General features: G+C 23.7%; 3 protein-coding genes across 3 annotated transcripts; 2 read left to right on the top strand and 1 right to left on the bottom strand. All coding sequences in view use genetic code 6, as the record gives it.

Moving 5' to 3' along the window:
* Positions 1-574: 574 nt before the first annotated feature.
* On the top strand, positions 575-3,387 carry TTHERM_00825450 (hypothetical protein; the record flags this gene model as incomplete). Its single annotated transcript, XM_001031413.3, has 7 exons — positions 575-1,231; positions 1,319-1,441; positions 1,496-1,567; positions 1,625-1,772; positions 1,834-2,649; positions 2,713-2,886; positions 2,939-3,387. 7 exons carry the CDS (start codon positions 575-577, stop codon positions 3,385-3,387), a joined length of 2,439 nt encoding a protein of 812 aa, XP_001031413.2.
* Positions 3,388-3,594: 207 nt separating this feature from the next.
* On the top strand, positions 3,595-5,151 carry TTHERM_000825449 (hypothetical protein; the record flags this gene model as incomplete). The annotated part of the gene is made up of 1 exon (XM_012799655.1): positions 3,595-5,151. The coding sequence occupies exon 1, from the start codon at positions 3,721-3,723 to the stop codon at positions 5,149-5,151; it is 1,431 nt and encodes a 476-aa protein (XP_012655109.1). The 5' UTR covers positions 3,595-3,720.
* Positions 5,152-5,963: 812 nt separating this feature from the next.
* On the bottom strand, positions 5,964-11,053 carry TTHERM_00825440 (DNA topoisomerase IV; the record flags this gene model as incomplete). Its single annotated transcript, XM_001031412.3, has 13 exons — positions 5,964-6,251; positions 6,302-6,796; positions 6,852-6,959; positions 7,011-7,184; positions 7,241-7,711; positions 7,769-8,060; positions 8,116-8,405; positions 8,460-9,077; positions 9,134-9,366; positions 9,421-9,912; positions 10,144-10,424; positions 10,477-10,874; positions 10,943-11,053. 13 exons carry the CDS (start codon positions 11,051-11,053, stop codon positions 5,964-5,966), a joined length of 4,251 nt encoding a protein of 1,416 aa, XP_001031412.1.
* Between the last annotated feature and the right edge of the window lie 423 nt (positions 11,054-11,476).

Raw genomic sequence — 11,476 nt, 5'->3', positions numbered from 1 at the left:
TATTAGCTATCATATCTAGATAATATAAAAATATATACTAAACTAAAAAATTTGAGAGGAATATTTAATAAAATTATACCCTGATAAACTTAATAATATGAATCATTTCATTATCATTATTATCTTATTATATTAAAAAATTTTAAGAAATATTTTAAGGTCCTATTAGTTTTTTTTTGAATAAACAATAGTTATATTTTGTTTCTATTCAAAGGTTTTTTACTTAGAGTCAAAAATGAAAAGTTATTTTGTTTATAAGGATTTAATATAATTTGAATCAATAAAAAAAATTAATTTTTATAGATATACCAGTAAAAATTAATATTCATTGAACATTTCTGAATTGTTTTGTTAAATTTTTAAATTAATTTTTATTTCAGAGTAATAATTTTTATAATAAAGTAATTTAGGTAGATTAGTTATTAATCTCAAGATATTAATAAATAATTACATGAATCTTATATACTGAAAATTGTGATTTTTTTAATTTGCCACTAAATTTGAGAGTCTTTTAAAAATTAATATTAAGCTGCAAAGTTGTATTAAATTTAATTATAAAAAAGTATCAGTAAATATGGAGGATTGCTAACAAAGAATTAGTAAAATAAGTTTTAATAATTGTGAAAGGAGTGTCAGTCATAGTGGAAATTTGTAAAATATGTTATGTGTTGACAAAGAATGTATTGGTGTAGAAAATTAATATTTAAGTTTGATGTGTGACAAGTGCGTTCAAGAGAATATACATCAAAAATAAAATCATGTTTAAAAGCCTTTTTAGAATGTAATGTAAGAAATAATTAAGGAGCTTCTTCGCATAAAATAAGAAAATGATAAAACACAATCTAAATTTAAGTAAATAAGAGATTTTATTGATTGTTTAGAGAGCTCAATCGTAGACGAAAATTGCATTAAGAAAACTAATTAGATTTATGAAAACTTTTAAAAATGTGTCAGCGAAAATTCAAATAGTGATTAGGCTCTTATTTAGCAACTTATACATTTTGCAAATGAGATAGAATTCAATGATGAAACAAATGAAATTTCTTTGAAAAATAAACTTAATTAAACAATAGACAGTGACAATGATTCTAATATTGCTTATGAGTTATTTAAAGATTTTGAAAAGTTGATAGATATATTTAATTAGAATAACCACTAATTCGATTATAATATTATTCTTCCTTTGTAAGCACACCGTTTACTTAGTGAGATAAAAGAATCTCCATTAGGGGTAAATAAATGAATTTGTTTTTAAAAATCATTATAGAATTATATTTTTATTTATTTATTTATTTCTTTCTTTTGATTTCCTTTTTAGTCAATTGATAAAGAGAAACTTTTCAAGGATGCTTTTAGGATAGAGTCTAATCAATTTAATGACTAAAAGAGAGCTTCTGGTTCAAGAAGATAGTCATTAGAAATGTTTGAAGCAGATAAGAAAGTATATAAATTTAGTGTATTAAATTAATTGTATTTATGTTAAATTTTAAAAAAGATTTTGCTTCTGATGAATGAAAATGATAGGCTTAACTTCTCATTAAATGCTAAACAAGATGAAATTGATATTGTAAAGCATTATTACTTATTTAATATTAAATAAACATATATTTATTATATCAAACAGCTTAAAATAAAATTGTAAAGAGCAGAAGAAGATTTGAAAAAGATGCCATCAAAAAATCAAGAAGAAGAAGACCCATAAATAAAAATATTTTAGTTTGAATTAGAAAGAGTGAATAAAGCTTTAGAATATAAAAATAAGGAAATTGAAAGTAAAGTATTTTCTTTAAGTGGTAGATATGATATTTATTTATTTATCCTTTAAAAAAAAAGCACTTTACCAAAAAAATTCTTCTAAAATTGCAGAGAATGGGGAAACAATTATAGAGTTACAAGCTTAAATTGATATGTTAGTTAAGGAGAATGAAAGGTTAAATTCAGTAATTGCAGCTAAAGATGATGAACTCGGTTCAATATAATCTATTTCTAATTTAGAAGATAAAACAATGGATGGGCTTAAGGCAGAAATAATAAGATAAAATAAAATAATCAATGAGCAAAATGCTAAAATAGAGTCTATAAAAAATGAAAATAAACTTATAATAGATTCAAAGCACCTAGAAGCTAATTAATAAAAAGAACAATATTCTTCTCTGTTTTTAAAATATAGCTAATTTGAGTCAGAAATTAAAAGAATGAATTCAGAAATACAATAAAAGAATTAAGAAATTGAGGAACTTAAGCGAAAGTTTGAAAAGTCCATCTTGTAAGAGTAGCAGCAACAAATTTAGTAGCAATCTTAACAAATATAATCACCACAGTTTAAAGAGCAGTAGTAGTAATAATAAGTGCAATTATAACTTTAACAATAATAGCAATTAAAAGAACAAAATGTAAAAGAATAAATATAATAAATATTAAATCCTTAACACAATAACTTTTAGTATTAATAACAATTGTAATAAGTTTTTCCTTCTAGTTTTATTCCACTGTCCTCTTAAATTCAAAGTACTCAGCCCAATTTTTCTTAATTTAACACCATGCCTAATTCCATAAATGCTTAAAAACTTTTCAATAACTATGGAAATGTAGTTTAGTAAACACAAAATCACCATAATTACTTAAACAGAGAAAGACTTGGAAGTGAAGGTAGACATTAAAATTTTTATTAAAAATTAAATCTGACAATATATAAATAAAATAAATAAAAAGGTTAAGGAATTAATTAAAAGCTTGATTCTGTTAAAAGTGCTAGCCATATAAAGAAAATATCTGCTATAGATAGAATAGATATTTATAAAAAAAATGACTATCTTACTTAGCCACTCTCAAGTAGATTTAAATCACCTCCTTCTACTTCATCAGGAAATAAAGCTAATTAAATGAGTAAAATATTTTAAAGTATTAAATGTAAATATTAAAATTTTTTTTTTTTAAGATTTAACTTAAACTACTGTGTCTGTAAATGAATATGAAGTTAACCATAAAAATTCTATAACTCCAACTATAAGCAGATAAATTCAAAGTGCAAATTATCATGTTGGAGCTATAATATAGTCTGATCGTAAATAGCCATCTTCTAATAATAACCTAAGTCATGATGATAAAATAAGTAGTTTATCTTCAAGCATAAACTACTACAAAACTTACAAATAAAATTCACAGTTTAATTCTCCTCCTACTTCCACCCAATCTATAATTCCTTACAAAGAAAGAATAGATAGCAAAATATAAAATTTGTCAAAAGAAATTGGAAAGCTAAATAATATTTTAGACAAAAGAGATTAACCTGAAAAAAAGCAAATTTAGTAAGTTAGCTAAAATTTTATTAAATAGCAAACATACAGATCTGGATCTGAGAGCTTAAAAAATAAGGTCTTTAAATGAAGAATAAAAATTTATATCAAGTTAGATTTTTTATTAAATAATAAAAAGAAAATTTCTTTAGTTCTTTTTATGTTTTCTGTTCAAATTTAAAATTAATTTATTTGTTTATATTTAGATGAGATTTTTAGTGGTTCTTTTTCAAAATTATAAAATAAATATTTTGATTTACTTCATTTGATTAAACTTTTCGACACAGAGAATTTATTAAATTTTTAAATTTTAATTAAGATTGTTTTATTACAATTAAATTAATTTAGAGATAGATAAAAAAATATATTTTTTATCAGACATTTACTTTTAAACGCTGAAGATTTAGTTGCTTAAGTTAGTTAAATGAATATTAAAGAAAATTAAAAATTAGATTTTTAACAAGAATGTTTGAATGATAGTAAAGAAAAAGAGAAATTAATGAAAGAAATATAAGATCTAAAATAAATTATTGTTTAAAAAGATTAAGTTCTTGCTTAATGGATGAGGATGTGTGAAGATTTATCTCAAAATCTTTTACAAAAATAAATTGATATTAAATAGTTAGAAATTAGCTAGAATCTATTATGTGATGATAAAGAAGAATCTAAAAATAATTCAGTTGACTAGTAGCATTTAGCTATAAAATAAGATACATCTGAATAGAAAAGTTATTAGCATTCCTTTTACTAAAATGAAAACAAAAAGATTTTTAATGGAAAATTAAATGATGAAGGTAAAGAGTATTATAGTAGATTCAACGGCCAAGAAAGCACTGAAGTAGGTTCTTGCTATACTCTTAATATGAATACAAAAGAGTAAAATAGCTTTAATTAACAACCTTCTCCTAATAGAGAATCTAAAAAAGTAGAGTGCAGCTCAGATTCAAAGTAGAACGAAAATACTTATCAGTTGATCTATAATTCTAATAAGGACTAAACTCAATTTTCGGATAATCAAATTAATAACAATAATAACAACTATATTAAAGAAATTGAATAAATAGAAAAAGATGCTTAGCAACTTCTAAAAGAGTTTTAAAAATAGATTTATCCAGAAGAAAAATCCTTGTATATGTTTGATGAGTAAAATGATTTACTTTGCAATGAAAGTGACATATTTTCTCAATGTATAAAGCTCAAATAGTGCTTAGAAGAAATGAAACTAGAAAAGGAGTAACTGACTTAATAAAATAATTAGTTTTTTAAAATAATAAATGAAAAATGTCTTGAAATCCAACATCTATAAAGTATGCTAATTTAGAGAGATTAAAAAGTCATAGATTATTCTGAGAAGAGAAATGAAGAGTATAGAAAATTTTTACAAGCAAATCATTCTCTAGTAAATGAAAACAAAGAGTAAAGAGAAATGATATTTAGATTTTAATAACAGTTAGCTCTGCTAAATTACTTAAAGGCAGAAAATTAAGAGGTTAATTTGTTAAAATTAGAAAAACAAAACTTATTAGATGAAAATTAAAAATTAAATAATCATATTAAACACTAAAAATCAATAATTCTAGAATAATCAGAGTACAAGTTGTTTTATAATCAACTAAAGACTGATTATGACATATTAGCTAATCACATTTAGTAGCTCGGAGATGAATATATTTAAAACTCAACAGCAAATAACACATGCCCTACTTGTTTTTCATAAGATTAGTATAGATTAGTTATTTTATAACTCTAACAAAAGTACGAGCATTTAGAAAAAAAATATAAATAGGATGTACAAAATTTAATGGAGGATCTTAACAACCTTAAATTTGCCTATGATAAGAAACAAGATAGATGAATTTTTATAAGCTTAAAAATTATATTCTAAAAAATTTAATTAAAAAAAATCATCATTCAAACAAAGTATTGTCTAAAACTTAAGCAAAAAAAATAAATATAAAATATTTTCAAAAACTAAAAGCTTAAATATAAACTTATTAGGCAAAATAATTATTTTATACCAGAATTAAATATACCATCAATTTTAACCACACATTAAATTTATTTTAAGAAAATATCATATTTATTTATAATTGTAAATCTAATTAGACTTTAAACTATTAGTAAGACTTTACTATGAAAGGTATGCTATTAAAAAATAAAACACACAACCAAATATTAAGAAATAACTCAATTTAAATAAATTTTTTATTAAATAATATTATAAAATATTTAATTCTAAAGATAGTTAATAATATGCATAAATATTATAAAATAAGCAAACTATAATATTATAGAATTTGTATAATTTATGATTTTTATTAAATTTTTAAGTTTTTATTAACACTAAAAATTAAAATTTTACTTTACATGCTAATTAATGAGGATTTACTGTATTTAAAATTTTAGAATGATTTAACATTCTGACATCACTGTATATATCAATGAAAATAAATACTTTTAATAAATAAGAAATATTAAATAAAATGATTATTGATTACAATTGAGATTATATAATTTGAATTTATTAGTTTTTAATATAAAATTGATTAATTTAATACAATTAATTAAAACTCTACCCTAAATAAATAAAATATATACTCAACTATAAAAATTAAACTTCATTTTCTATATAAAAATATTTATTATTTAATAAAATCAGCAATAAATTCAATCATCCTCATCCTCATCAAATAATTTTTTCTTATTGCTCTTAGAAGGCATCATAACAAATTCCTCTTCCTCTTCTTCATCAGATTCATCATTTTACTGATTGAATTCATCATTATCAGAATCCGAATCTAGTTTATAAATCGTTCTTGGCTTCTTCCCATTTGACCTTAAGGTTCTTTTATTAGGATCTTAGCTAGGATTCATAATTATCTAACTAGGTTCTAAGAAATCTAAATCAAGGTCAAAATCATCATCATCTTCTTTCAATTTATTATTTTTCTTTCGCTAGAAAAAAGAAATATGTCAAAAAAAATAAAAAATTTAAATTAAATTACCTTTAGGTTTTATTATGGCATATCCATTGAATAAACAGAGGTAGAAGTTGAAGATGGATCTTTTTTACGTTTATTTGTGTCAAGTATATCTGCCGTTACTTATTATTCCGCCTGATTACTATATTTTTAAGATATTCTTTCAATCAGTGAGAGCTACTTCATTGGCTCTTTCTTCTATTCTTTCTTTTATACCTTTTCTTCTGTTTTTTATTGTTCTGCATCCATTTTTTTCTTCACAAGAAAACTTTCATCTATTTTCTTTTATTTATCATTATTTTCTTTTGGCTTTTATTTTTCATTATCAGATTTTTATGGATTTTTATTTTTTACAACAGTTTTCTTTTCGCTTTCGTCATCTGAAGAGTTATTTTATTATTTTTTTTATTCTTTTTCTTTATTGTTATTTTTCTTTTTAGCACGGGCTTTGCCATTCTATGTAAACCCTTTACCTGTAAGTCTCTCTTTTTCTTCTTTTTCTTCTACTTATTCAATAACCTATAAATTATTTATTAAAAATCTTTATCTAAAATTAATTCTAAAATTGTATTACTTCTATGAATTTATCTAAATCTTCTGTCCACATATCTTTTATTTCTTTCTTTTATAAGATCAAAAGTTCACTTTCCTTTTCTTCTACTTATTTTTTGAGTTATAATACCTATATTAATTTTTAACTTGATTTTTTTAATTTAATAAAAAAGAATATTACCTTTTCTTCTGTCAAAGAAAAGATAGGCATAGAGAGAAGGTAGTTGTATTCAGATAAAGGAATTTCTCCTTCTTAAACTTATTCTTCTTCTTCCTCTTCGTCTTATTAAACTTCTTCATCTTCATTATCTTCATTTTTTTCAGCTTAACTTTCTTTCTTTTTTTCTTCAAATGCCTTTGTTTTTTTGTAAAATTTATTTTAATATTTTTTCAAATTTAAATTTTATTTACCTAGATTTTTGTCGAATTGATTCTGGTTATTTTTGACATTGGAGTCAGACCTAACTCCTTAAGTTTATTCAGAACTCCTTTCTTTCTGGCATTTCTAATTTCCAAAGTACCATTGACAACTAATGTAATAAATTTCATCTTATTTTATAAAATATCAACATCTCTTTGAATTTTGCTGACTAAATAATCTTTTCTTTTTTAGTAGCATTTGAGACGTAAAGCATAAAATTCTTCCATTATTTCTACAGTACTTTGATATCTTTTTAATTTATATTTATCATTAAACATAACTATATTAGTTGTTTGCATTGTTGTGCTTAATTTAAGCTTTTTCTCAATGTCACCCCATTATTATATTCTCCCTGGTATTGCTTGTACTTCAAAATGAACTCTATTATTTGTATGATATTCACGAATGTCTTCAATTTCAGGTTCTCCTTTTGGTGGTGATAGTAGCTCTTCTAAATAATTCTTTTATAAAAATTTAATTATATTTACTCCATTAATAAATTAACAAATTAAAACTACCTTATAGTCTCTTGTCCATTTACCAACAGGTAATTCAGTAATTTTTATTGTTTCTTCAACTTCATCGATTTCGTATTACCCTTTGACTATATACCCACCTTTAGGATTAATTTCTATTTAACCTTAAAATCCTTTGTACCAAGGATGTAATTCAGTAAATGGCTTTCCTTCCAGCTTCCCTCTAATTTATTCAACAATTTCCTTGTGATTATAGTTAGGAATATCAGTTGACCAACCAGTACCAATACCACTACTACCATTTACTAAACACATAGGAATAATTGGCATGTACCTTTATATTTTTAAAAATAAATTAATTCTAAAGTTAGTTAAAATTCAATGAATACCATTCTGGTTCTACTACTTGATTATCGTCTTCTAAATACTTCAGTACATGATCATCATGCTCTGGAAAAAGTATTCTAGTAATTTTGCTCAGACTTGTAAAAATGTATCTTGCAGAGGCATGCTCTTTTCCACCTTGATTACGTGTACCAAACTAACCAATAGGCATCATAAGATTTATATTATTAGAACCTACAAAATTTTATGCCATTCCGATGATAGTTGAAGCGAGTGATTATTCACCGTGGTGATATGCAGAGTGCTCAGCAACATAACCAATTAATTAAGCTACCTTTTTAATTAAAGTGAAAAATTAATAAGTAATTTATTTTTTTATTCTGGTTACTTTGATTTCTGATTTTAAATTTCTTTTAAAACAAGAAAATAGAATTTTTCTTTGACCAGGCTTTAGGCCATCACATAACGATGGGATAGATCTTAAATTATCAGCATTTGAGAAGTGAATAAGCTCTCTATCAATAAAATCCTTGTATCTTAATTATTTTATATTATAATCAACAAATGAATTAGGATCATAATTAGCTAGCCAGTCCTTACGTTCTTTTATTTTTTTACCTGAAAAACCTAATTCAATAGCTTCCATATCGTTTTCATCTAAATATTAAAAATTAATTTGATGCTTATAGAAATTGGAGAAATATTCTTTAGCTTCTTTGTCAGTCGAAGTACCAAGACCTTTGTAGTACTTAACTTTGTATTACTTAAGGCGGTCTCCTTTTTAAGCAGCAAAATTTTTGAAATCTTATATTGTAAAGAATGAATGAACTTCATCTCCTTTTGTAACTTTAAGGATGGGAGTAATAAATTCTTTTAAAAACCCTTTCATTTTAAACAGAGAAGGCCAGAAGTGATGAATAAAGTTTATGACCAAACCTTTAATATGGGAACCATCACTATCCTAATCAGCCATGATCATTAAAGATCCGTACCTTAATTGCTTTGTCTGTTAAAATATATGTTAAGTTAAATGCATAATATTTAATAATAAAAAATAAATACATTTTCATAGTTTTAAACAGCAGGATCTAGCCCTATGATTTTGCATATATTTTATATTTCTTGGTTTTCGATGATCTATTTCTTATTTGCTTCTCTAACATTAAGTAGCTTACCCTTTAATGGGAATACACCATAATTATCCCTACCTACAACTTCTATACCAGCCATTGCTAATGCTTTAGCTGAATCTCCTTCGGTTAAGATTAATGTACAGTTTTCACTTCTTGCTGTTCCTATATTTTAAATCAGTATTTTTATGATATTATTCATAAATTATAAAATAATACCTGCATCATTAGCATCATCAAGTTTTGGGATACCTGTAATTCTTCCTTTTTTCCCACCCTTTAAAGTTTTTGCTAATTTAGCATTCTGACGAGCTTTAGCTTAGGAAACAATTTACTCAATGATACCAGTACCCAATATTTTTTTGATAAATTTTTCTGATAATTCAGGTTTTGATCCAAAAGCTGAGGCTTTTGTTGTAAGAGTGTCTTTGGTTTGAGAATCAAACGAAGGGTTAACAATAAGGCAATTCATAAATATGAATAAATTTTGTTTGATTTAATGAGGCTTGATATCAAGATCTTTATTCTTTTTCAAGATTTATTCTTGCATTCTCTCAACAATTTTATCAATGACAAAATCTACATGCTTACCACCTCTAGATGTGCAAATACCATTTACAAACGATACTTACTTAAATTAACCATCTGAAAAAGTAACTAAAATCTCCCATCTGTCAGAAGTCATAGTTGGATCATAGCATTTGTATTGTTCTAAAAAAATAATTTTTAATTTTCTTGATTTAAAAAGTAATTTAATTAATTAAAAATAATTTTAAAAAAATGAATTTGCTCAAAATCAAGTGTAAGCCATCATACAATGAAAGTACATACTAGCAATATATGGTTTTACCATATATTACCATTATAAGTATGTATTTTTCTGTCATTTAGATTTTATCATCATTGCAAATTCATTTTCTTAAATAAAAAAGAAATAGCTACCTTCAATGTCAGGTATAAACAAGTTAACATATTAACTAAAGGATTTTATTTTTATTTGTTCATTATTCAAATAAACTTTGACCTTATTGTTAAAAATACCAGCCATATCATAAACTCTTTTTCTTAGTAAATTTGCCATATCATCAGAAATATTTTGCATCTTGAATTTAGAAAGGTCAGGATAGAATGTTACACATGTGAAATTACCACCTTTTTTATTTTCTGTAATCAAAGGCTCTGTTCTTTCAGACATATTTTTACGCCATTCTTACTTGTAATATCTAAAGTTAAATTTAAATGGATAAGAAATTATAGATTTTAGTTAAATTTTACTTTTTACGCTTGTCATCATTGCATTCAACAATGAATTTTTTAGAAAAAATATTTGTTAATTTAGCACCAAATCCATTACGACCGCCTACTACTTTCTCTTCTTTATCATCGTAATTAGAGCTTGTTAATAGATGACCAAAAATCATTTCTGGAATATAAATATTATGCTCTTTATGAATTTATATAGGGATTCCTTGTCCATTATTCCAAACTGAGATCATTTGATTTTATTGATCAATCATAACTTTTATTGTATCCATAGGAGCTCCATCTTAATTTCTTTAAAAGTTATCTGCAGCATTGACTATAATTTCATCAAATATTTTATAAAATGCTGGAACGAAATCTATTTCTTTTTCTTCTAATGCTGTTCCCTCCTTGTTTAGAATCCATAATGACTATTTTATATTAAATTTAATATAAGCTATCTAAGTTGTATTCAATAAATAAACAAATTATAGTTTACCTTTTATTCATTTTCTATAGACCCAACATAAGAGTCAGGACGAAGAAGAATATGCTCAATTTGGGATTTTTTTTAATATCTTTCTTCTACTGATTTTTCCTGCTTGCTCATTTTAATATGCTAATTTATTAAAAGATTGCTTTAAATGATACTTTTACAGCAGTTTATTATTTTCTAAAGTTTTTAAAATTTTAAATTTAATCTAAATTCAATGATTTCGTTTATTTTTAAGGATTTTTTGCGCTAATTTTTTTAAGTAAAATATTAAAACAATCATTCTATAAAAGATTAGCCAAGCTAAATTTTTTAATTAAGATACATAAGATTTATAATATAAATATTGTACCATTATACATCCATATTCTATATTATTCTAAGATATTTTGTTTATTTTCAAATTCAAAAAAATTTAATCCTAATAATTCTCATTTTAGCGCAATTTTTGTGTTTAAAAACTTGCTTTATTTTTTAAATATTATTAATTATAATTAAATAGATAAAAATATATTAAATTAACAATCATAAAAAATAAAA

The sequence above is a fragment of the Tetrahymena thermophila genome (assembly GCF_000189635.1).
Source record: "Tetrahymena thermophila SB210 genomic scaffold scf_8254440, whole genome shotgun sequence".
Lineage (NCBI taxonomy): Eukaryota > Ciliophora > Oligohymenophorea > Hymenostomatida > Tetrahymenidae > Tetrahymena > Tetrahymena thermophila.
This window is presented reverse-complemented; position numbering and strand designations above follow the sequence as displayed.